The sequence below is a fragment of the Pituophis catenifer genome, unplaced genomic scaffold, assembly GCF_029215685.1.
Source record: "Pituophis catenifer annectens isolate HBS135680 unplaced genomic scaffold, rPitCat1.0.hap2 SCAF_1, whole genome shotgun sequence".
NCBI lineage: Eukaryota > Metazoa > Chordata > Lepidosauria > Squamata > Colubridae > Pituophis > Pituophis catenifer.
In genome coordinates this window covers 267,364,504-267,392,455 of record NW_027256881.1, presented here as the reverse complement: position 1 = coordinate 267,392,455, position 27,952 = coordinate 267,364,504, and the positions used below count along the sequence as shown (strand labels likewise).

Sequence of the window (27,952 nt, the reverse complement as noted above, 5' to 3'; positions counted from 1 at the left end):
TTCCAGATTCTAATAAGAAGTTGAAATTAATGTAAATGGCATAGGTATAGATTTTAAAACATGGTTTGCATTCAAAAGGGTCTTATAATGAACTGAAATAGAATATATAGACCTCTCGCCTTTTAGTGAAGAAGGGTGAAGGGCCTTGAAGAGGTGAAATATCATGATTTTTGAAAATACAACTGTTTTGGTTTCTACCTCTACTCCCTTTCCAGGTGATTTGGTATCACGAGCAATGCACCACATGCAGTGTTTGACTACCCTTCGTCCTGGCATGAGCCCTGTTCGGCAAACCAGACAGCAGCAACCACCCATCACCTGGTCCCCCGATGCCCTCCATACCCTTTACTACTTTCTACGCTGCCCTCAGATGGAATCTATGGAAAACCCCAACCTGGATCCACCAAGGATGGCCTTGAGTAATGAACGGTAGGTCTTCCTGTCTGCGCTCCAAAATGACTTTTCAAGTTAACAGAGCTTCACTTTGTAGAGCATTTCAAGTCTAGTTTGCTCCGTGAATTCCACAGCCTTCTCCAGTCATTTCTGTAGCACAGCCAGGACATTTTCTTTACTTGGCTAACATGTTGGAATTGGAATTAGAGTGTTACGGAGGAAAAGCCGGAAAGAACTGAAGTTTTATTTTCTAGTGTTCCAGGGTTTTTTTTTAATGTTTGTTTCTCTGTTCCAGACATGTTCAACTGTAATTCCCATAGTTCCTAGCAGATTTTTAAGGCACATAAATACCTTATATTTTTATAAGAAAACTTTGTAGATCATAAAAAAATAAGATTATTTTTGCAGATTCAGTACTTTTTACAATTTTAATACCTGCTCATGGCCGCTTCTAATTTCTAATTTTCCTATCTTGCATACTGTTGAGAGTTGTTGATCTAAGCAGATTTCAGATACAAATATTAGATTTTAAGCTTCCCTGAAAAACTCCTTTTCTAGTTGGACATGAGACAGAAAGAGGAGAAGGCTTAGTTTGTTTTTTCAAACTGTGTCTCTGCAATATTCCAAAATCAACATACATACTGCAAAAATATTGGTTGTTTTTAATGAACTTAAGATGGAAAATCTTTAAAGCAATGCTTAAAATATATAGACATAGACACTGATTCAACAGATCAAGTGTAATATAATTGTGGGAGTCTTAATAAAGCACTGTTTCAAAGCATTTATTCTACTAATGCTGATCAGAGCAGGTGCACGTGGGAGTGATAGAGTATGTTCACCAATGGTGGTATTCACTTACCTTCGCTACCGGTTCGCAAATTGAGGGCACGCGCCACCTCCGTGCATGCTCAAGAACTTCTGCGCATGCGCAGAGTGTCAAAAATGTGACATCATGATGTCTGGGTGGGTGGGCAGAGCCTCCCGCCACCACTACCTGTTCGCCCAAACCGGTTAGAACTGGCAGAATACCACCACGGATGTCCATTGTTCTACTTCCAAGGAATGGATCAATAATGTTCCTTTTTTCTTCTTCTGGTGTTCTTGGCTCCTGATGCACACCAGAGAATTTCACATGCAGATCCATTTCTCATCTACACATGGAGCCCTTTCTGCACGCAATATAATTTTTAAGTTCAAATACACGCGTAGGTAAATGCAAGCTGGAAGGTATCAGATTCAGAACAACATGGCTGTTGCTGAATAAAAATCTAACCAGCCTTTGAAAATGGTTTTAAAAAAACCTGTGCTTTTTCACAATAAATCCAGTGCTTTCCATTTAATGTGGCCAGTGGGATATATACTGCAGGGGATACTATATACACAGATTTCTGTTTGTTTATTTCCAGCAAGAGGAAAAAGTAAATTGAGGTTATTTCTGAGTATGCCAGACCCGCAGCATGCTGCATAAAGGCACTGATTCATATACCCTTTCTTGGCAAGGCTATAAGAGCAAGCCTCTTTTTCTTTTTTAACTGTTAGTGCTAATTCAGCTGCAAATTCTGCATTACTCCATTGTGCCTCATTGAGCTTATGAAGTATGCTTTTGAAGCCATTGCAAATCTAAGGGGTGGGGGAATCTCAGTTTTAAAGCAAAGGAAATAATACTGAAGATCAGCTGCATTGTGTTTTTTGTTTTTTTTTTGACGCCTGCAAAATCTATTAATGCCGAATACAGTTATTTTAAACAGCAAGAAAGGTGATGCACATTTTTGCCAAAAGCCATTCCTATCGTTATGTTAACTGGTGAGCATTAGAACAAGCTTCCCCAATCTGCCACCCTGCAAGGGTATTGGATTTCAGATCCTTAAACCTTTCAGAAGCCCAAGACTGCTTTTGATTAATTTTGTGAGAACTTGCTTGCTTGTTGCTCTTTCAGCTGGTTATTCATCAAATTCTCTTCAACCCCTTTTTTTTTTTAGTATTTCAGACAGCTGTGCTACTAAATTTGAGGAGAGCAGGCAGAAGAAGTCCTTAGTTCTCTTCTTCTAGTCTTTTTTTTTATTTTAGTCTCCTCCTTTTCACCCTATTCCAGATCTTACTTGCTGCCTGTAAAACGATTTCTGTGGACATCTTACCTCCTATCTTTTCCTCTTCCTCACTGCACACACTCATTCACTCTTTGAGGCACAAACGTGCAGTGTCAGTTTGAGAAAATAAATATATGTGACTAGATTTATGAAGCCCAGTTTAAGTTACTTTATTGTCATTGCACCTCGTTCAACAAAATTAAATACCATATTCAGTGAACATCATATATAAGAAAACTATAAAAAAATAAAACAAAACCACACATCCTTCACGTTCTACACAGTTGAATTGAAAACCCCTGATACTGCATTAATATTGCACTATACAATAGAATTCAACATAGTTATTGCTCTGGGATAGAAGCTTTTTTTCAGCCTATTTGTCCTTGTTTTTATTGTCCTGTACCATCTGCCAAATGGCAATAGTTCAAAAAAAGGGTGCCCAGGATGAGATGGATCTTTAAGAACATTTTGAACTTTCATAAGGCAGCAGGAGTTATAAAGCTCTTCCAAGGAGGGGAGAGGGTAACCAGTGATCCTCTGGGCAATGATGTTAACCAGAGGTGGGTTTCAGCAGGTTCTGACCAGTTCTGGAGAACCGGTAGCGGAAATTTTAAGTAGTTCGGAGACGTAAATACTACTTCTGACTGGTACCGCCCACATCTATTTTCTGCCTCCCGAGTCCCAGCTGATTGGGAGGAAATGGGGATTTTGCAGTAACCTTCCCCTGGATTGGGGAGGGAATGGAGAATTTACAGTATCCTTCCCCTGCCACGCCCACCAAGCCATGCCACGCCCACCAAGCCACGCCCACACAACCGGTAGTAAAAAATTTTTGAAACCCACCACTGATTGTTAAACCTCTGGAGTGCTGTCCTATCTGCCACTCATATATCACTCATACACCCTTTGGGGCCCAAAGATGCAGTGTCAGTGCAGTGCAGTGAGAAAATAAATATATGTGACTAGATATATGAAGCCCAGTCTTTATTATGTTATTTAATTGTTACCACATTGAATCACAGGACTTTCCTTAACTATCTTTTATATTAGAAATGGACATTCTATGGTAAAATCTTCATAAATTTCACTAAAAGCCAGTGTGTTATAGTAATAAAAATAGCCAAATAAAAGTTGCGAGATTAAGCTTCAGAGCCCTACTCAATCATGAATTTCACACATCCCACTAAGACCTGGTTTGCAGGTCTAAGCAACGCTTTGCAGACTAAGCCAAGACTTCTGAATTCAAATGTAATACTAAATGTCAAATAATGGTTTGGATCAGTGGTGGGTTTCAAAATTTTTTACTACCAGTCTGTGGGTGTGGCTTAGTGGGTGTGGCGTGGCTTGGTGGGTGTGGCTTGGTGGGCGTGGCAGGGGAAGGATACTGTAAAATCTCCATTCCCTCCCCAAACCAGGGGAAGGTTACTGCAAAATCCCCATTTCCTCCCAATCGGATGGGACTTGGGAGGCAGAGAATAGATGCAGTCGGGGCCAGTCAGAGGTGGTATTTACTGGTTCTCTGAACTATTCAAAATTTCTGCTATCAGTTCTCCAGAACTGGTCAGAACCTGCTGAAACCCACCTCTGGTTTGGATGAATGACTAGGCTGACTTCATCCAATAAGCAAAACAAAGAATCTACTTTTTGTTTAATGCACTATGAAAACACAGCCACCTAATAACTTTCCATGAAATACTCTCTCTCAGCCTGCTTTACTTACAGGGTTACTATGAGGATAGAGCTGGAATGATGAAAGAACCACATAAAGTGTCTTTGGGAAAAAGGCAACATATTTTTAACATCACAATCATGCTGGACATTGGTTAATCTCAAATATCTTATTTGTTGCATTCATACCTCACCTTTCCTCTAGTTTGGAAGGTCTTAGTAATATTGTATAATCACATTTAGTTTCAAACTTATATATTGAGATATATACAGAAAGAGACCATAGTCATCCATAGTCATACCTCCCAGAAGTGAGGGTTGATTTGAATTTTGAACTTCCAGCCCTGAATTTCAAACTTTAGTGATGTAGCATATCTACTCACTTCTCCTTACTCCCACCTATCATTGATTTTCTCATGAGCCATAATGGTTTGAGAAACATACTGTACATCTGAAATCATGCAAAATACCTCTGCTTTTAATTGCTAAGATGGACCTTTTATGTATTGGATTATTTTGGGAAGCAACTCAAATAAGATATATAGGCCTTCATTCCTTACAACTACCCTTTGAGCTCATTTAACATAAGTGCTAATACTAGTCACTGAGCTTCATGGCTGGATTGATATTTGAATGTTTGCATTCCCAGTTCAACCACATTGTTTCCCATGTCACTGGAACATATATGGAAAAGTTTTTGACTATAGCCATGTGTTAATTTAAGTGTACATACCAAGAAGTCTGTCTACCACTGTGGCTTGGACTCATCTGGAATGGTATTCTGCAACCTGCTGGAATGCTGCACCTGTGTGCTAAAATGTGGCTGAGCTCTTTACACATTGAGCAAATCCCTTCTGCCTAAGGGTAATAATATCTATAAGATCCCATCATCAAAGAACATATGTTGGTAGAATCCATAAGTATGTGTGCTTCAGTGCCTCTTTGATTTCACAGAGATCCATTACATAACGATACATTTTAATGTACAAAAAGCAAATGGGTATGGTTACACCATTGAGTAATTTTGTTACTTTTCCATCACTCATTTTAGCATTATTCCATTCTATACAAAGAGAATGTGAATTCATTTTAGGAAATGCCAGAAAAGGAAATCCCGTTCTTTTTGGAATCAATACTGACAGAGTTTTAAGAGCTGTCCAGTTTGCCAGTATCTAACTTATACTAATGTTGTAGTATAATCCTTTAACAGCAAAGAAATAAGATAAACAATTGTAACCATAGAGTTGTCCGACTTGATACCCATTAGATTGGGTGGTCTGATTGATAGATTGATGACTATAAGCATTTTCTGTTAGGACTAAGAGGAAATGTGCCATCCATCTAGAAATATACTGCAAAAGTCAGAAAATGCCAACTTAACAGAAACAGAACGTAGGATGGAAAGGAGGGGGGGAGCATCTAATTTGAACAAAAGGAATCTTGTTGTAGTTTTCAGGCATAGTATTTGTAGGGTTTTGTGGCAATCAGCGCATGGGTGAGAAAACTGCAAAGCATTTTGATTAGCTACTGGATCACTGCACCAAATACATAGTGCAGATTAATTGATCTCATTTTTCTTTCCTAACTACTGACTTTTTTTTAATATGATGTGACAGTTCCCTGTTTGAAGGAGAAGACTTCCTCTTATTCTTATAACTTTGGTAAAGCATAACTTGAAAAAAATCTTCCAGGCTCCTTATCCTACCTGAACATTTATATTTTAAAATATTTTTTTTTAAGTGTAAAAATTGCCAAAGCATTGGTCTATTACTCACAAAAAAAAATTCTGTAAGCTGAAAAGTTTAATTAAAAAACAGCTGCAATCCAGTTTAGAAATTTGTCTATGTGTCCAGAAAAAAACCCTAAAGAAAAGCAGGACCAGTAACAGGATCATAACCAGTTACAAATTGGAACACTTTGATGGTTAGTATTTCATATGGCAGGGAATGACTGGGCAAAGCTCTCCAGCAGCCATTTTGCAAAAGACCCACAAAAGGCCCCTCGGCCTAAGCAAGTTGGAGATGACTGACTTAAGGCCTGCTAACTACTGAAAAAACATTTAAAGATACAGTATACAGACACAGTAGGTATTAATAATTTATTTTTAAAGAATTAGGACTTAACAGAGCCCAAGGGAGAGTAACACTAGTTTATATTTCAGGATATTAAGTGGCTTTGAGATAAAAGCTTTAAACTAAATACAGTAAAGCTATTGTAAAAGCGTCTATTTTTTCCTTGTCCTAAATGGCATCCTATTAGTAATCCGTCGTTTTACTTTAGATACGTATATTAAGTTGCACTCAGTGCTCCGAGAAGCTACTGATATATCCTTCCAAACAAATGAACAAAACTGGGGAGAATAAGGAATTGTTTGACTTTACATAATCTCATTGGCTTGATTAGCATTTTTTTTCTTTAGAGAGATGTAAAATCTGTGCACAGTTTTAACATATGATTGTTTTGCGACAGAGACGCTTATTTTTTTATTTATAATAATAATAATAATAATAATAATAATAATAATAATAATAATAATAATAATAATAATAATAATAATAATAATAATTTTATTTCTATACCGCCCTTCTCCCGAAGGATTCAGGGTGGTGTACAGCCAATTTAAAAACACAAGACACAACAATGATTAAAAATTAAAATAATTAAATAGATTTGGCCAGTTTAAAACCCCAAAAATTTAAAATACCCCAATTTAAAATCATTATGTTGATAGCCCGGCCTGGTGGAACAACAGGGTCTTCAATGCACAACGAAACACCCGGAGGTCGGAGATCTTACGTATTTCCGGGGGCAGTTCATTCCACAGGGCTGGGGCTCCCACAGAGAAAGCCCTCCCCCTGGGTGTCGCCAGCCGACATAACTTGGCCAATGGCACCCTGAGGAGACCCTCTTTGTGGGAGCGGACTGGCCGGTGGGAGGCTACTGGTGGCAGAAGTCGGTCTCGAAGGTACCCGGGTCCTATGCCATGGAGCGCTTTAAAGGTGGTAACCAGCACCTTGAATCGCACCCGGAAGACCACTGGGAGCCAGTGCAGCTCGCGCAGGAGGGGTGTCATTAGTAACTAATACTTTTTATTAAAAGGCATGAGCTTTTGTAAATGACAGTTCACTTCCTTAGATCATTGAAGTAACTAAACAAATCTAGGATTTAAATTGTGATTTATTTATTTTTATTATTCATTATAAAATTTATTATGTAATTTATTTATTATTAAATACAGAGTCAAATCATGCATGTCTATGAAGTTGATTAATACAGTTAAGAGGTCAGTATCCTTTGTTTATTATTACTCTCTAGCACATGGGTGTCAAACTCGCAGCGCTACATTGCCATCACATGATGTTTCACAATGTTTTTTCCCTTCGTAGAGTTGGGGTAGAAATGGCCTGCGCGGGACGCATCCAGCCCATGAGCCCCCAGTTTGACACCCTGCTCTAGCACAAGGTCTCAAACAAACATCCTGCAGGCCCCATGCAACCTGCTGAGGTTTGTCTGTTGTGAGGCCCGTGATGACTTACCTGCAAGGTACTGCTATCTCAGCTTCTTCATCCATCTCCATTATGTGCATTTGGCCAGCCACGTAGAACAGTTTGTGATCATACATCCCAACTTACCATTTATTCCAGATTTTCAAGCCCCACACGCCTTTTTCCATGGTCTCATTGCCCATGGAATCAGTTTCTCTTCCATAGTTCTGGCTTGTGCAGGGCCAGCCTTACGTCTCACCTGCAGTGCTGGCTTGTATGGGGACAATCCAGAATTGCAGTACTGCAGAGGTTGGCACTGTAGGGGAGAAAGAAAGCCTGCACCACATAAGTGGAGGAGAAGCCAAGCCAGGTGCCGAAAGGAAGAAGTGAAACCATACCAGCCATGGTTTGGGGAAGAAGACATGGCCTTGAAAAAAAGATAATAGCGAGGAATGAGTGCCCACCATTGCCTTCGCTGTTTCCCCACAATGCCAGTTTACACACTTTCTGCTTATTTGAACCCTCTAATTCAGTGGTCCTCAACCTTTCTGGCACCAAGGACCAGTTTTGTGGAAGTTGATTTTTTTCACAGACCGGGCCCGGGGGGTGGGGGGTGGGGAGATGGTTTCACATGTAACCTAGATCCCATACATGCCAAATAAAGTTTTGCTTGCTTGCCTGCTGGTTGTGCAGCCCGATTCCTAACAGGCTGTGGACTGATACTGGTCCACAGCCCAGAGTTTGGGGACCTCTGATCTAATTCATCCACAGACCAATGAGATGAAAGGCCTGGGCTAGAAATGCCAGAGGTGAGCACTTCTGAGAGTGATGTGGCACTAAAATGAATAAATGATAACACTGTGTAACGTATAATTGTTTGAAATATGTGTTTTTTTCACACATTCCCCACTGCCCTTGCTTTCCATTCCATTTTTCATTTTTCAATTCGTTTTTAATATTTGTTGCACTTATGCACATGGAAGTGACTACCTCAAAGTCATCTAGGTTGTTCCATAACAAAAGACAAAATTAAATTTGGTTTTCCCAATGGGAAGTTTCACTTACTGAATCAGGCCGTTTCTTGAATAAATAGCCGGCTAAAAAGTTATGTTAGATAAACCGCATGTTCTGATCCAGCTCCCCAAACACCACAAACCCTCTGACGTGAACTCAAAAAGATTCTTTTATTAGGAATGCCAGCAGCCCCAGCAAAAAGTTTCTCTTGCAGGCTAACAATCCGGCCAGCCGGAAGATGAATAGTTGTCTGCCACATCTATTCATCTCTGCTCCCTGCCTTTTATCTCCAGAGCTACGGTGGGGCCTCGCTAGCAGCGGTGGTTCTTCCTTCCCCAGGATCGGCCCATGGCTTTCCACTGATCTCCTCTTCTGTGCCTTCTGCGCAGCTGGGCATCAGGCACTAGACCCAGCTGTTCCTCCTCTTCTTCATCAACCCCCTCCAGACCTGGGGGCTGTTGATTCTCCATCTGAGGGCTGACAGAGATGGAGCCCAGGCTCCGCCTCTGTCTCTCTCTGCCAGCTCCATTCCCTCTTCCCCCTTGGAGCTCCCAGGTTGCCCTGATGCTAACCCTGACTCCCACGCCTCCTGCTTCTCTGATTCAGCTACTGGAGGGGCTGGCAGCCAACAGGCCACAACATCTCATCAACATTAGAGGCAAACAGTTACTTAAACTGTGTTGAAAGTAGGACTACTTTACCAATTATCATTCCTGCAGAGTTCAGACCATTGGCATAAAACAAGGGATACTTTTTAGTTATCACTGCCTACCCCAAGCCATTATGCTTAAAATAATTTTCCATTAGAGTTAATTAGAGACACCAGGATAAAGGGATCTGTGGTTTCTAAAAGAATGATGTGGTATGTTCTTATATAACTAAGAGATACTAAACATAAGCATATGGCACTGAACCTGCCCTTGTTAATGCTCCAATGGTGGAAAGTGATTGTTCAACTTCCATTTATATTGTTCTTATGGCATAACAAAGTCAATGCTAATAATAAAGCCTAATGTTAATATATAAAATTTCTCATTAGGTCAATACAGATCAGTTCCCAAACAATTCCAAATTGGGAATAAGACCAATTTATGCTAATATTTTATGCCGGTACTGTGACATCTGGCTCATTTGCAAAGCAATCAACACGCTTTCCAACTCATTCTCTGAATGATACTTGTTTCCTCAGCATTTCTCATAGAATATTTTATGGTTCCCCCACCACCAATAATAGGAAATTTCTTTTACTAGTGTAAATAGTCTAAAGCTAAGGAATCTGATTCATAATATTGCCTTCTATCTTCTCCAGGGATCTCAGCTGGGAGAAATTTGTGGTTCACTAGAAAATGAGCTCCAACCTTTAAAAGACCAAGTATCTCAGTCTTGATATTAACATTATTATTATTCAAGAACCATCTATTAACTATCAGAATATAAGTTTTTTCCTAGTTTCTGCTATGTTCCCCAGAAGATATGTATGTACTATATGTTTTGAAGTAATTTATGTCACTACTCAAACACTGTAAATCCAGGTGGCTAACAATAGATTCCCAAAACAAAACAGGTAAGCAATTTCAATTAAAATCCAAACTAAAATAAGTAACCAGAAAAATATCATTCATACCTCCCTTAGGATGGGAAAACCAATCAACCCAGCCCCAAGCCTAAAGAAGAAGCCAAGTATTCCTGTCTTTCTGAAGGATAACAGAGAATTAGGAAAATATAATAGGAACTCCATCTTCTTCTGAATAATTTTCCACATTGGACAAACAGTTCTTTTCTTCATTCAGGAACTTCTGTATTCTGAAAAAAAGTTATTATTCATTTACATAGTAAATGTTAGTCTTTTGATTGTGCTCTATCACATCCTTATTCTTGCCTTAAGGAACTGTTTCCTGAGTACCCCAATATACTTTTTGTCTTTATGTTGCATATTGTTCTGGAGGATCTTCTTAATTCTACCCATCTCATTCCTCGCCACTGCTTCCCTGCTTCCTCTCCCCATGCAGTTGGTACTATATCTTCTTCCCCCTTCTTCTAATCATTTGCTAGATCACTGTTGGAAAAATGCCGCCCTCCTTTTTTTTCTTTTTGAATACATTCATAGCCTGCTGTAGGTCTTCAGAAATAAAGTATTTGCTGTGTATTGTAAATATTAGAGTTTTTCGAGTTCCAAGTGAAATGATCTCTGGGGCCCTTCACAGACAACAGCTAATTATCCTCTACAAACACTCAAATGCACATACACACATCCTAATTTAGCATTCCACTAAGAAAACACTGGCATCCACTTCAAATGGGAATTGAGTTATATACACAGTCTGCATACACAGTAACAACAGATTGTGCACAAATGTGGCCTCAATCAAATACTGTGGTTGAAAAAATAGATTTAACTCAATTCCATTAATAGCCAGCCATTTTCTCTGAAAGTTCTTCTTTTTCGTCACTGTCTATGACTTACTAGAAATTCATTTGGTTACCTAAATACATTATTGGCCAAATTAGGTTGTTGATAAAGTTACAGCTCAATTGTATGTAAATTCCCTACAAATAATACAGTGCTAAATTAGTAAAATACAATGAGAATTTTCAGAACCAGTTCTCTTCTATCAGCTACTGGTGCTTAGTTTTCTTGTTCTTTCTTGAAGCTAAACATGTTTACTTGGAAAGAAAATTTTCAGTTGTAGAAGAAGAGTTTCTCTCCAGTTTTTTCTTTAAAAACAGCGATTGGGTAGACTTTCTCAAAGCAACTATGTTGTGATATAACACAACTCATGATGTGATGTGATGTGATGTGATGTGATATATGACAAAAATGCAATTAATGCCTGCTTCATTTCAGTACAAGGTACAGCTCCTTTTACACATAGCGGTACAAGTTTAACATTGAGCTACTGCAATAAATAAGAGTAGGCAGAACAGGCTTAATAATGGAACTTGGGGAACCATCTCTATCCCACAACTTCAGCAATTTTCTTGACTAAAGTAATAGGGTTTGTATATTAGAAGGGGGATTGGTTGGTTGGTTGGTTGGTTGGTTGGTTGGTTGCTTGCTTGCTTGCTTGCTTGCTTGCTTGCTTGCTTGCTTGCTTGCTTGCTTGCTTGCTTGCTTGCTTGCTTAAATGTGTATGCTGCCCATCTCTCTACCAAGCAACTCTGGGTGGCTTACAATACCTCAAATAATAGAATAAAACAGTCACAAGATTAAGACATTAAAACATCAGACCTTAAAAGTTAAAACATTTAAATTAATATTAAAATGGATAAAAAGAATCAGTGTGTAATATGATATAATTAATCTTTCCCCAAACAACAAAAAGTTGTATTTCTTTTTTCTTTGTTTGCCTTATGGTCTCTATTACTTTAAAGGGGATGCCATAATTTGGGGGGGAGGGGGGGATAAAACCTTCCTATACCAAACCAAGACTTACTGCAGCTTAGAAAGCTATGCTGTGCATCCTATTATTTATGCATATCCTTCATTGCAAAGGCTTAGCTTCATTTACGTTAACCGCTGAAAAGTGAGTGGAAGCCAACGTTAATCTTCAATCTCTCTATAATCTTTTACAGGCTAACTCCTTTTACTTTATCTGCACCTTAACGTTTCGTCTTCTTCCCGAACAAACAAATAAAAAGCTTTTAAAAATTAAAATAAACACTTTGTGGGAGAAAAGTGTTTGGTAGGAGAATTTTGATACTAGAAATTGCACACATTCCTATGAGCGGTTTTTATCTTGTGTTGCATTCTTTAGATTTAATTTTAGATAATGCGCAGTAATGGAACGGGTGACAGTGCTAGGACATTTGTCATTTAATTTGTCATTTAATTTTTTAGCAGGAGGAAATATGTCAAGGCGTGGTGGATTATAAAAATATCAAGGGCACAATATAAGCAAACCTGAATCCAGATTTGTGTCTAAAGGACGATTCTTTATAGGGTTATTCAGAAGTGAGATTCCCTGTTTTTATGGGGACTCATGTCCAATTTCAGGAAAGTGTGGACAGAAATGCATATTTAGTTTCTGATTCACAGCGTTCCCATAAGGTTCCCCCTTGTCCAATTTATGCCATTTTCAGCATGTCATACCACTTCCTAAATGTCAGTGGAAAGAATATCTGCTATTAAAAAAATACCAATCTATGATTTAGTGCAGGGCTAAGGGAGCTCAAACTCATCCTTCCTTTTCCGTCTCCTTTTCTAACATTGGTCAAAGGTAATTAGCAGTTTCCATTTAGATTGATCCTACTTTAATGTGTCATTTGAATTTTAACCAATAGCTTATCTTAACTAGTGCTAGCTGAAGTCATTGCGAATTGTAACTGTTAGCTTATTTGAACTGAGATTCTCCACAATTTGGTGCTTGGAATTTATATCAATATGCAGGTAAGATTTTTTTTTAAATGGCAGCAAAAGTTTCCAAACTCTTCTTCACTTTGGAAGAGGAGAATTTACGAGCAATTGCAAGATTCACTGCAGCTCATTCTTATGATGCCAAACCATAATAATCTAGTATTATGTCCAAATGCAGACTTCTGTTTTAAATCTAGAAGTATATGAATCCAGCTAAGCTGGATGTTTATGATTTTATTTGGGGGGAAATATGAGGAAGATATTAATAGGGTGAGTATATATCCCATTCTGCAAAAGTCATTATTGGCAAAAGTAACTGCTGGAATAATAAGATCTTTGTGTCAGATGACTTTTTACATTGTTATGACTCTACAGGTTGTCCAGTCAAACATAATGTACAGTTATAAATGCTTCGGGTACAATAGTTAAAGCTAAAATTCATGTTACTTTCATGAAGGGCATGTACTGACCTAGGCTTCCCCAGCAGCACAAAGCCAAGTCCTTGTCCCGATAAGCCCCTTTTATTTAATTTACAGTGAATTCCTCTCCAGCAAAGTCTTTCCTCTCCCACAGTCTTTCAAGATAGTTCACAATTACTGACCTTTATCAGGCTTGGAGAGTGGCCAGGCCGATGTCTTTCAGACTCCACACTGTAACTGATAATACTTGGCAAGAATGCAGGAACAGATCTTCACCCAAATGAAGTAATTGTCTCCTGCAAACTCCCCTCCCCTTCGCTCCTCTTTATTCCCTATGGGAGGAGCCATTCACCGTCCACCTGTGGTTTTACTCCTGAGTTGACCCTTGTTCCTTAGCTGTTCCCTTCTGGCAGTTCTGTGCATGCGCACACTGGGAACAGGATCCAGCTGTTCTTCTGCCGCACTGATGGCCAACTCCAAAGGCAGCTGACAACTTATCAGATGGCCCTGGCCCCATCTCTGCCTCCGACGCAGAGCCCTCATCAGAGCTTTCCCCAGACTCCAGTATTGGCCCATGTTCCTCCCCAGCCTCCTCACTGTCCGAATCTGCTGCCAGATCCACTGGCCACTAGCGGGCCACAACAGGGGGAAGTACTTGCATCATATGTATGTTCTCAGCTGCTTGGCCACACTTGTGCTGAGCCCTCACAAATAACTTGAAATTTGTTGAATGTTTGTCAGATATGGGTTTATTCTCACTACAAGCCGGCTACAAGTCAAGCTGAACTTTACAAATTCAAAGTTGGCGCTGAGAGCTTCCTCCTCTCAGTGCCCGTTTTCAAGGCAAGGCCATGCCCCTACACCCACCTAGGCGCTCGGCGTCGGCTGTCTCAGCTGTTCAGCAGTCTGGATAAAACAAGCCACTCGCTCGTCACTCCCTGCTCTTCCCGACGTCATCTGACAGCATCTGGATTCAACCAGTCCCAATCACCCAGTGCCACCACCACCATCAGTGTCTTTATTTCTTGTTGCTCCCATCATCCTCCCCCGTGCTGCGCTTCGCAGCATCAGGTCTGTTTGCTGCCCACCCAGGTTCCCTCACTTCCGCAGTTTCGGCTTTTGTCTGCGGCTCGTGTGTTGAGCAGCGGATGCAGCTCGACATATGTATGATGTGTTTTACTAGATTGATGCAAGAAGAAACGGGGAGACACAAAGCAGCTGTCAGCCTTGATGCAGCAAGCATATGCTAATATATGTCCTGATGAAGGATGAATAAGATGCTTTCCTGTTTCTCAGGAACGGAATTGCCCCAAACCAATTCAAAGATATTTAATTTTCTGAATCGAGTCCAGCATCTTTATAGAATGGTAATGACATGTTTCTTAAATACGACAAACATCATCCCTACAGATTATCTTTCTATTTACCTTCCTAACTTTTAGTTTAAGAATTAAATAGAGGAGTTGTACATTTACCGTCGAGGCTAAGACTACAAAGACTTGGTATTAATACTGTTAATATGTACTTATACACCCTCATTTTTTTTGCATTTTGTCATTGGCATCTCTGGTTAAACTGGTTTTCAAGTTTCTGTAGTGCTTCCAACAGTACTTCAAGCCCAAACTAGTTTTAAATTAACATTTTAGCAAGCAGTGACTGAATATATCCAGTTGTTCAGATTTATATATGCATCTACTTTTTATTATGCCATTGAAAAAAAGCACAATACAGGACTATCCCCAACAAAGTTATTGCATGCTAGGCATGACCTAAAGTAAGAGAAATGAGATTTCTCTTACTTTATATTATTTTACAATCAGTTTTTTTAAGAGCCACACATGCACTGTTTCCATCCCTGAAGCCTCATTAGGATGACTCTTGCATACAGCCCTGGTCATGTGTCAGCTACATTTTGCATTTTGTCATGTGACCATTTTCATAGCACTACAATTCCACTCAATCTGTGTAATTCCCAATAACAGTTTTATGGCCTTTGCTCCCTGATGATCCAAGCGGCTTCTGCAGTTCTGAAATCACTGTTGTAAAGCCATCAGTTGGCCAGTTTGTTTCCTCTTGACTGTTGCAGCCCAACAATCATTTCCCTTAACAAGACCAGACGGGAGATATTGAAACAGGCCTAAGTAATGACCCATTTGTGCATTATATTTTATATCTGATATAATTTCAAGGGACTCTAATATGTGCTCTTGTTGCACCATGTGGATGCTAAAGTACTTTCTAGAATATGTCACCTTGAGCATTGTCAGAAAAAAACACCTCTATTTCAGTCATCTTTAGAGCCATCTCTCCTCTGTATTTTATTTCCTTGAGTCACCAACTACCTTTCATTTCTTTTTTTTACATTTTATTTTTTATTGGGGTTTAATAATTAAACAATTCTTATTCAACTCTTGTGCATGACTATGACCATTTACATATCATCACACTAATGTTCTCCTATACTCTATATAATTTTACAAAATCTACTATCTGTTATTTCCCTTTTTTTCCATCTTCAATCCAATTATATCATTTCTCCCATATTACGTAAAAATCCGAATCCATCAGTCCTTTCAGTTCCAATGTCATTTTATCCATCTCAGCGCAATCTAATATCTTTCTAATTATTAAATCTTCGGAGGGTATGTTTGAAACATCAACTACCTTTCATACATGGGGGAACTATATGTAATCAGATCTTCCAGCATATCCCATGCATTTCAGATGGATATTTGCATTGAGAAATGGTATTCCAATTTCTCCCCTATGGTTCCTGTCATTTGTCACAGGCAGGTGCTGCCAATAGCATATCTGCTGAGAATGGCCCTCAGATAAGGGCTGAGTTCACATATCTTGCTAAACACCACTTCTTAAATTAGATTAAATGGCCCTAAGAATCATTTGTAGTATAAGATGTTTTATAGATGGCACCTTGCACCGGCGAGGTTGGCAAAGATGTTTAAAGATAAGTCAACTAAATGTTGGAAGAGCCACCAAATACCTGGATCTTACTATCATATGTGGTGGACATGTGTAGAAGCACAAAAATATTGGACAAAAATAAGGACATGGTTGTAAAAGAGGACAAAGCAACATATTGAGCTAAAACCAGAAAAATTTTGCTGGGGATTTTACCCGAAAGAGAATACTTATTTAATTATCCATATTCTAATGGCAGCTAGAATTGTCTTTACACAACATTGGAAAAGTGAAGAGATTTCTATTGAGGAGAAGGTGATTAGAAAAATATTAGAATGTGCAGAAATGAACAGATTAACACTAGCAATTAAGGAGAAAGAACAAACTGAATATTATATGATATGGAAAGTATTCCATCAATGGTTAGAGAGTAAAAAGGGGAACTGGAAATAAAAGAAGATTAAAGAAGAACAGAAAATATGTTACGATAGAGATAAAGATAAGATGATAATTGTTAGTATTAGGATGAGGAGAATAATTATGTGTAATGCTATTATTATTGTATTTTTACTAGAAGACATGTTAAGAGGAAAAACGAATAGGCTTATAATGTTTAATTGTTTAATACACTATAATTTTAAGATTAGAGAATTACATTAAAGTGAATGATGTTGTAAATGTTGAAGGTTGGCACACAGACATATTTGAATCCAGACAACACAATGTATAAGGAAAGATGGAATGTTCGTATTTTGAAAAATAAAAAATGAAACTTTTTATAAAAAAAGAAAAGAATCATTTGTGGTTCTTTGAAACCACCACAAGAATCTTTTTTTGATTAAAGGATGGGAGACCTGTTTTTAAATCAATTGGTTTGTTACTTGTGAGGTTGTTATAAGTCATACAGCACTTTAACAATACTGTTTATGGGTTGCTGTCTCAGCTTCTCCTCGAAAACCGTACACTTTTTCACTTGATTCCTAGTTACGCATCAGATACATAAACCAATTTTCTTGGCAACGAAATAAAAAGGGACTTGCCATTATCTTCTTTCAGGATGGTATGTGTTTGTGCTATTATAACCTACTTCTAATTTACATTCTACCTTTTCATTATTATGCTAAGTCATCTTGATGTTGCTACCTAGATGCATGGTGGAAAAATAAATGGAACTAAATAGACATATACTGTTTTTGTTGTAATGGCAGTGGCAATACTTTGGACAAAATGACTGGTGAAGCTGTGCTGGAAAAGCATGAGTCAAAAAGATTAACTTGATTAGTTGAAAGTCTAACCGGCAGAAGCCACTCTATTTTCAAAAAGCAGATTTGAACAAAACATGCCTTTCTTGTGGCAAAATGGTAAATGGTAGGCTCCTGATGAGCAGAAAGTTGAAAGGCTGAAAGGCTTAAAAGGAGAGCTCCAGTCATAGATGTTATTATTCATCATTATTTTTAATGTGATTTGTCTTTCATGCTATCAGCTTATTTTCTTAATAGCCCACTCGTTTTTATACATACTGTCACAAATGGGTTTTTATGGATGTTCAGAGTTCAGAGAAATATCAAAGGTATCGAAGAATCTCGACACTGAATAATGTTTACCACAGTTCTGTGAAAAATGAGTCAAAGAGATTCTTTTTTAAAGAGTTGACTTGCCTTTAGCTAGCTACTAACTTAATGGCTGAAGCAATACTTTAAACAGATTATGTGAACTCCCAGCTTGTAGCACATTCTCTTGCTATCTCAGTTCTCCTTGAAGTGGATATCCGATTTTCTGCCTTCTACAATTGGAGCACCATCCAGATGTGTGAACTTCAGCTTCCAGAATGTTCAGCAATGGTCATGGAAACAAAAATTCTGGAAGTTAAAGTTCACACATTTGGATGGTTGTCAAGTTGCAGAAATCTGATGCATGAGACATCATGTGCGAAATAGTTCTGCATCTGGAAAAATATATTTGATTATTGTGAAATATATTTGATTGTTGCGAAGTGTATGAAATGGCTATGGAGACAAAGTTATGGGGAAGTAGGTAAGAACTTTAAACATACCCACATGAGACTTCTCTGATATATTTCCCAGAGAACAGATGGTCCTCAAGTTATGGCTGGTCGCTTAGTCATCCTTCGAAGTAACAATAGACCTTCACATGCTTACTTATGACCCAGATTCTAACTTCTTACAACCACCACCCAAACAGTCACATGTTCGCATTTTGGACCCTCAGCAGTCGGCCCACATTTACCGCAGCATCCTTTGGTCACATGATCATGTTTTAGAACATTTTTTTACCAAAAACCATGTTTCGTTCCTGTTTCTTTCAAAGAAACACTTGTTGCAGACAATGGATTTGCGCAACAACCGTACTTACTAATGATGCCCCAAAAAAGGTTGCAAAATTGTGTGTGGTCACATGGTGACCCACTTAACAACTGGCATGAGTTTAGGACTATAATTCCAGGCTCAATTACAGTTGTAAATCAAGAATCATGTGCATATACTTCTCCCATCGAGAAACATAGTGAATATAAGACTAACAAAAGGGAGCAGAATTGTTATGGTCTTTCTTGCCAATGTTACTTATCCTGCTTCCCTTCAATGGCAAGTTTGAAAGATGTCCTAGAGGCCATATTCCAGTTTTTATGGCACTTTGGCATGTCATTCATTATATCCTAGCCAACGTGTTCTGTGTGACCATGTTTACGAAAGAGGACATGATTACTTCAAAGTAGGTGCCACTGATATAACTAAGTAATTTTGAAATAAGAAAGTTTGGGTTCTGAAGAAGTTGTATGATACATGATTAATATTCCTAGATAAAATGGATCTTAACATGAGGTGTAATGGATGTCTTTATTTTTTCTCCAGGCCATTCATGCTTCTTCCCCCTCTGATGGAATGGATGCGAGTAGCTATAACCTATGCTGAGCACCGGCGCAGTTTAACTGTAGACAGTGATGATATCCGACAGACAGCTAGGCTGCTATTACCAGGACTGGACTGTGAACCTCGACAATTGAAGTAGGTGGTGTACTTGTTATATTCCACCTACATTTAATCACAATATATTCTAATTAAGGCTGCTGTTTTTAAATATATTTTATATGTACATGCCAGAAGACTGATTTGTTTGTAATCGGATCTGTGTCAGTATTATTTCTGAAGGCACATGATCTGTTGATTTATAAGCTTTAGCATCTTTCTTGGCAAACAAAACTACCAAACCAAAAAAATAATCATCTAAAATGGGACAAGCTCCTCCTTGGAGTTATTGTGAATGACCAGACCAAAGATAAATCACAATTTGGTCAAGAATAATTGAAGGACAGTATTTTTAAAGGTGAAATGATCAGGCACATAGAAAGAGCATTAACGTAGCTTCTGTGAGGTAAAATTAGGCTGCAATAGCCTTTAGAGGTTTTTTCGGAGTGTACAGAGGGATGACCTTGAAATGACGATGACTTTGACTTTGATTTTGAAAAGGCTTTTACCAAATATAAAAAAATTCTTGATCAAACAGAGCAGTCATAAGTAAGAAAATATTGGTAATGATTAAATAACAGAAATAAGAGAATGGGATTTATTTATTTATTTATTTATTTATTTTTCATATTTGTATACCGCCCTACTCCCGAAGGACTCAGGGCGGTGAACAGCCATAATAAATACAAATACATATAGAAGTTAAAAACTATTAAGAAACAGATTAAGTAATTTAGGCTCAAAGATTAAAAAACATCCAAATTTATCTAAAGAGGTTTAAAACCCAATTTAAAAGCCAGTTTAAAAGCCAATTAAAAAGGGAGAGTTAGGCCAGACCAGCTTGTTGGAATAGAAATGTTTTCAGGGCACGGCGGAATATGCGTAAGTCTTGGATGTTTCGTAACTCCGGGGGAAGCCCGTTCCAGATGGTAGGTGCCCCCACAGAAAAGGCTCTCCCCCTGGGGGCCGTCAGTCGACATTGTTTGGCCGACGGCACCCTGAGGAGTCCCTCTCTATGGGAGCGAACTGGTCGGTGAGAGGCTATTGGTGGCAGGAGGCGGTCTCGTAAATACCCTGGTCCTGAGCCATGGAGCGCTCTAAAGATAGTAACCAAAAAGTTAAGTGATTAAGTGAACAGCTCTTGCAATGGATGGACATAACCACTGTCATCCTGAAGAGTCTGCATCAGGATCAATATTTTTATTCTTTTCAATCCAACAAAATATTGGAAGGAAATTATATAAAAGAGTTTGATATCAACTGCCCTCTGGCTAACTGTCTACCAATAGGAAAACTCTCCCAAATCAGAACAGAACGGGACAAATTATCTATGACAGGAGCATGCAAAACAATGATTGTGCATGTTTTTTTAATAGGCTGGACTTGATTGGACTTGCAGAGAAAAGAAATCCAGGAAAAAAAAAATATCCCCCAGTGCATTACTATATGTTAGAAGCAGCTGGAAACAGTAACTCAGAAATGCTGCTGTTCTACTTTAAACCCTCACTTTTTTGGTCACATGACCCAGTGCAGAATGTGTGCAGCCTTCTCAATACTTCTCAGGGCACACATGCACACAAAGCAGAAACACACGTACATAGCATATTAGTTTGTTAAGCAGAAGAAAGTAAATATGCCCTCTGTGACTAAGCGGTTTGTAAGCAATTCATGAAGCCATGCTCTGTACGCTTTCTTTAACTTATTTATTTTACTTAGCTCACTTTCAGCCAACGTACCTCACCAGGGGTTATATATTAAGCAGAATGGTAAGAATGTCAGGAGAAATTTACGGATAATTAAAACTATAAAATCCATTTCCACAAATTGAATCAGCGGCTACTGATTTTTAAAACTGTTTGGCCAAATTCACGAACAGTAAAACTTCAACAGAACAATAGAATAACAGAGTTGGAAGGGTCTTTGGAAGTCTGCTACTCCAAACCTTTGCTCAAACAGGACACCCTATACCATTCCAGACAAGTAGGTGTCCAGTCTTCTTAAAAGTTGTCCAGTGATGGAGCAACCACAACTTCTGAAGGCAAGCCATTCCACTGGTTAATTGATCTCACCGTTAGGAAATTTCTCCTTATTTTTAGGTTGCTTCTCTCCTTGATTAGTTTCCATCCATTGTTTTTTGTTTTGCCTTCTGGTGCTTTGGAAAATAGTTTGAGCCCATCTTCTTTGTGGCAACCCCTGAGATATTGGAACACTGCTATCATGTGTCCTCCCCTCCCCCGAGTTCTTCTTTTTGCGACTGGCCATACCCAATCCCTGCCACTGTTCTTTATATGTTTTAGCCTCCAGGCCCCTAATCATCTTTGTTGCTCTTTCCCAATGCAATGTTAATTGCACTGTCAACTATTGGTGGCTGCCAGTCATGATTTTGACAGGATACCTGCATGTATCATAAAGAGCTGGTGCTATATGAACGAATGAACGAATGAACGAATGAATGAATGAACGAACGAATAAATTGCATTAATCAGATAAAATAGCAGTATAAACATATATTCCTTCTAAAGTATGCACTCATTAAACCCATGCACATGGTAAAAAGTCAAGTGCACACAAAATGATTTAAACTGAGTAATAATGATAATGATAATGATAATAATAATAATAAATGTAATCACTAATCATCATAAAATTCTAGACTAACAACTCACAAGTAATCCTGCACAAGTTTATTGCCTCAGTTTACCTGCAGCAGTGAGAATTGCTCGGTGCTGTCACAGCACGGACAGAGCAGGAGCACCACATGATGGACTTTGACATTCCCTCTCAGTCTGTGTTACAGCAGTGCCAAGCTACCCTCACGGCTGCAGTCAAGCCAAGGTGGCAAGATTGTGCCTTTTGCCCATGACAGCCTTGCAAATGGTAGCCAATCTGCTCTAGATCCCAGAGCCTCCAGTGTACAAAGGAGTGCTTCCCTCCAAAAAAAGACAAAACTTTTATTTCCTTCCTCCCTCAAAAAAAAGTTTCATTTCCCTCTTCCCTCCAAAAAAAAAAAAAAAAGTAACAATTAATTTCATCGAAAAAGGTTTAATTTCCCTTATCCCTCCAAAAAAGCTTTAATTCATTTCTGTCCTTCCTTCCCCCAAAAAAACTTAATTTTCCACCACTCTCCAATAAAGGCTTAAATAATATCTGTGGAGTTATTACAGATCCCTGATTATCCATGATGGCTAGGATACTTGGATACTAGCATCCTAGTGGTAGCTAGGTTGACCACTGTGGTTGACCAGTGTGGAAACAAAAAGATGGATTAGTTGGGCCTTCCATGTGATTCAGTACAGCTTTTCTTAGGGTGTTCTACTGTTCTTTGAAGAACCTTCAACATTATGGCAGGGAATGTTCTAGTATGGACTGTATAAACTAATGACAAACAGTCAGTTGCTTCCTGCTTCCTTCCACAGTCCAGTTGCTATCTATTCTACTGGTTTTGCCACCATTGTTTCCTGTCTTGGTGTCATATGTTTATCATATTAATCTTTAAATACCACTTGAAAATCTCAATATTTATCCCTCTTCAAAATCTCAATATTTATAGGAAATTATTTTGAGGATGAGGCTAACTGTATATTTATGAATACTCACTTTGGAGTATTACGTATATAAGTATATTTTAGGCATGAAAGATTTCAGTTAAAATCTTTAACTCTTTAATAATTCTGTATGGCTTCTGAAAAGTCATTTAAGCATTCTCAAGAATCTCTGAAAAACTATGAAAAGTAGTTATTATAAGAAGAAAAATGCATTGAAGTGTAACAATGTTTTTTATTGAAGGGTCAGTTGCAGTCAGGGGGCATCAAACAAATACATAAATTGAATTTTAAAATTGCTAAATTAAATGCACTGGACAGAACGTTAGCATTTTTCTTTAACTGCTCAGAAATGGGCTAACAGTGCAAAATTTCTTTCTTCCAAGTCTTTCAGTCTAGCATTTCCAAAAGTGCTGAATCTAAGTAAATGCTTTTTAAGAAACAAATGGATTTCTGTCAAAAGTTTAGAATAAACAAAAGTCACACATTGGAATTTCCCAATCTGCTATCTTGGCATCAGCACTCCATATTGTTTTCCTAACCTCAACTGCTTTATCTGATGCAATCAGAAACAAAATTAGTCATATGCAACACTAACAATTAAAACGTAAGTATTCCATCTGTTTAGAGAGAAAAAAACTTTGATAATTTCATCAAGGTCTGTCAGTAAAAAAAAAAAAAAAAAAAAAAAAGACCAAACAAGCTCAATTTGCACATAGAGAAGAAAGTGTCAAATGAATCTATCCATATAAAAGACCTATTGGGAGATGACCACACAGCAAGACTAAAGTTAATTTGACAATATGGAAGATAACTGTAGGTTGACATTAAAATGTGCTGACTTTACTTGTAGTCAGCATTCTTCCTGGGCATCGAAACAATGCCCATTGTCTTCCTGAAACCTACTAGACACAAGTAAAAATTGCATCTACCCAACCGTGTAGATCAACTCCTACTAATTGATCTGTAGTTTCAGCTTGACACAAAGATAGAAGAACTTGTGCATCAAGAGCCCTTCCCCATGCTCACATGCATGCACTCATACAGACTCACTCAGTGCATACATACTTCTCTTGCTATCTCACCCAGCCTGGCAGCTGCGCAGCTACTTGCCAAATCTGGCAAATAAAATGGGAGGGATTGGTGTCCTGTTACCAAAAGACTGAAAAACAATGGCTAGGGACCAAAGGGATGGATATGGTCACAGTGGCTTCAAATAGGCAACGGGAACAATAGGACCCTAATCTTTCTGTAGTGTGTGCTATAGCATCCACATGATAAGATCCCTTCTGAAGATGCTGTAGAATATCCATTTGATGATCCCTTCTCCTGGTGACTCCCTCCCTTTGAAACAATATTCCCATGGAAATTAGACTGGCCCCCACTTTGACACTCTTTCTCAAGGCCCTGGAAACGGGCCTGGGGAACCCAGAGTGGGAAGGAGCCCATCAAGTGGCTTGTTAGATTGATTTTTTTTTGTTGCCTGGGGATTAGGGTTAGGGTATAGTGGGCATTTATTTTTGTAAGGTGCCAGAATTGCTGAGAGTGAGTGGCCAGCCATATAAATTCTCTAATTAAATGAATAAGTCCCTGCATAGTGGTCATCTGTTAACAAAATGGTTAACAAAGCATCTGTCTTAGTCTGATTTACACATGATCAAGTGAGATGAGCATGAATGATAGGATTGTAACTTTTCAGCCTACAAGAGGAATTATGCCTCTTCTGAATGTTTCCTGTAAATGATCAACAACAATGGGAGCTAAAACTATTGCCTGTTTGTAGGAAATTTGGGTTAGAAACATCATTTAGAAACTGTTGTGGCCCACCAGCAGCCAGCAGAGCTGGCAGCAGATTCGGACAGTGAGGAGGTTGGGGAGGAACGTGGGCCAGTCCTGGAGTCTGGGGAAGACTCAGATGAGGGCTCTGAGTCAGAGGCAGAGAAGGGGCCAAGGCCATCTGGTAGTTCTTTGCTGCCTCCGGAGTCTCCAGAATCTGACATCAACGAGGCAGAACAACAGCAGGAGCCTGTTCCCAGTGTGCACATGCGCAGAGCTGCCAGAAGACAGGAACAATTAAGAAAACAGGGTCAACTTGGGAGTAAGGCTTGGAGATGATTGGCCCCTCCCATAAGACATAAAAGAGAAGTGAATGGGATGTGAGTTTTTGCAGGAAGCAATTAGTTCATCTGTTCGGTAAAAGCTTTGGGAAAGTTCTGTTTGATTCTGTGCTAAATTTGGCCTTGCCCTGCGTGTGGCAATTAGTTCTCTGGCAACATTCCAAGGGAGATAAGGTGGGTGTTTGTAAACACTCCCCTGAAAGACTGTTTGAGAAGCCTTCAGACTGGGAATGACTATAATTCACAGCCATATGAATTAAAGAGATTTGCTGGGACTAAGATTGTGCTGTATACTTTCTAAGGAAGCCTAGGTCAGAACAGAAACATGATCTCTTTATCTGAAGTCTGAAATAATACAATCCTTTATGCCATCTCAGATTTCTGCCATATCAAATGTAAAACAGTCCTCAAATTAATAGTGAGGAAGACAAATACTGTAGCAGGAATAATATGATATGTATGATATGTCTTTCATTTATATCTGTTTCTTCCTTAGTGAACGCAAGATCACAATATGCTGGGATATAGGACTGTAGCAGTAATATTAATAATAATATTAATGAACTGTTTGGTTGTAACACTTCCACAGGCCAGAATGCTGCTTTAGTTCCTTCCGGCGAATGGATGCAAAGGCTGCTACTGAAAAATTCCAGCAGGATCTGGGGTTTCGAATGTTGAACTGTGGAAGGACTGATCTGATTAACCAAGCTATAGAAGCCTTAGGACCCGAAGGTGTTAATACAATGGATGATCAGGTATATAAAAATCAGTTCTGTAACATTCATGATATAGATGTGGAAGATCAAAATCCAAAGTTTAGGTTATTACAATCATAGACATAGAAAGACATAGAAAAAGAGCCATGGTAGCGCAGTGGTTAAAATACAGTACTGCAGGCTACTTCTGCTGACTGCCGGTTGACTGCAATTTGGCAGTTCGAATCTCACCAGGCTCAAGGTTGACTCAGTTTTCCATCCTTCTGAAGTTGATAAAAATGAGGAGCCAGATTGTTGGAGGGCAATATGCTGAGTCTAAACTGCTTAGAATAAAAGCACTATATAGAGGTACATAAATCTAAATGCTATTGCTAATATGTAGAGTATTGGGGAAAGAGCATTTCTCCAAACCAGCATGTAAACGTTTTTACTACAGGGCTACTCTGATATTCTGCATCATTCAGCACTAGGAGCATTTAACTGATTCTAGTTATTTTAGCAAAACTAGGTGCATGTGTGATTCTCTTCCTTTTCCTTAAAGCTCATTATGGGAGACTTCAGTCAATAGAAGGCAGTGACTAAATTTGTAAGGGGAAATAGAAGAATTTCAGAAGCCTCATTAATCTGACCGATATCATGAAGGCATTGTAAAGATTTATAGACAAAGTAAATTTGTAAAGCAAATATAGTAGCTGTAAACCAATGTTGCTTCAGTGTTTCATAGCATGTCTTCTGATACTCACTTCTGCCCACCTCTGAAGCCAGTTCATAACCCAATGTGTTATGTTGACATTGCAATTTTCTGTTATACATCTGTGTTTATGCTTTCATGTGTTGTGTGAATGTGTTCATTTTATGTCTCACAGACAAAAAAAAGAGAAGGAAAAGAATCATTTGCAACATTGCATTTTTGCAGGAGAATCAGTATAAATCCTTACACTGAAATTAATTCGATGCCTAGAACATTGGAACATTGGAACATTCTACTTCCAAAGTTCATCAGAACAAAAAAATATTTATGTCAAAGTATATCATACATGGATAACATAGATGTATTATAAAGTGCAAAGAAACAAATGTACTTATGTAGAATATATAGAACCCAACATTCTGTTTCTGAGCTTTGCTTTTGGAAATAAAATAACTGGCTGTGTACTGTGTTCTTAAAGGGTATGACTCCACTCATGTATGCCTGTTCTGCTGGAGATGAAGCCATGGTGCAGATGCTGATTGATGCTGGAGCAAATCTGGATATACCAGTAAGTGAAAATCAGATGCAGAAAGGTAAATAGGTAAATGGATATGGATTCTTATTTAATAATTGCGAAGTGAAATATTGTATTTTGAGTGTTTTTTATCAGGGCAACCTAGTCTACCCAAATATGGGGCGGAGCATACTGCTTCCACTTTCACCTTTCAGCCCCAATCCAGAAGTCTTCACAGGCAGTTGTTTTCACAACAAACTATTTGTGTGTGTGTGTGTGTGTTGAATTTATATTTACCAACAAGGAAATAAAGGGAGACTAATATAGATCTATTTCAAGCTATTTTGAGCTATTTAGCTATTTATTGGCTAGCTGACGAGAGCTAAATAGCTCGAAATAGATCTGTACTACTTTCCCTTTATTTCTTTGTCAGTAAATATAAATTCAACATTGTATTTTGAGGTTCATATAATAATTTGCTGAATAGGTTTGGAGAGATATTTCTTTCTTTTTAGAAATGATGGTGATAGTGGTTTATGGATTCTAAAGCAACAATACCTGCTGTAGATGAGATAATGAGTCACAATGCAAAGGAATGCAAAAATTGAAAGAATAAATTCTTTTCCCTCTGCAAGAATAACCTCTAAAGAAAACTAGCAGATGCATTTTAAACCAACAAACCAGTCTAAAGAATTAAACACACTGATTGGGATTGGCAGAATTTTCGGAGTTTTGTCAGCCTACAGATTCCAAGGATTGCAATTTACCAGGGTTGTGCTATTCTCAAATGCTTTTTAGGATCTTAACCACAAGAAGAATTGCAACCAATAAACATTTATCCCTTTTTCTCAGGTTCCTGGAAGTTCATCTCGATACCCATCAGTTCATCCTGATAGCCGATACTGGACTGCGCTCACTTTTGCTGTATTACATGGCCATATCTCAGTTGTCCAGGTCAGCAAAAGACAAGTTATCAAAGTTTCACATGCAACCTGAAAAGAATATGATCGGAGATCCATAATGCATCACTAACAAGATGAAAA

The 27,952-nt window shown here is 38.5% G+C and overlaps 1 protein-coding gene across 1 annotated transcript in view; it reads left to right on the top strand.

Moving 5' to 3' along the window:
* The window catches only part of ABTB2 (ankyrin repeat and BTB domain containing 2), a 179,852-nt gene that overhangs the window by 131,533 nt on the left and 20,367 nt on the right, over positions 1-27,952 (top strand). Inside the window, exons 3-7 of the mRNA XM_070935578.1 lie at positions 216-429; positions 19,216-19,368; positions 25,578-25,743; positions 26,874-26,963; positions 27,762-27,863. Of these exons, the coding sequence (XP_070791679.1) occupies positions 216-429; positions 19,216-19,368; positions 25,578-25,743; positions 26,874-26,963; positions 27,762-27,863 (725 nt within the window). The remainder of the gene's footprint in view (positions 1-215; positions 430-19,215; positions 19,369-25,577; positions 25,744-26,873; positions 26,964-27,761; positions 27,864-27,952) is intronic.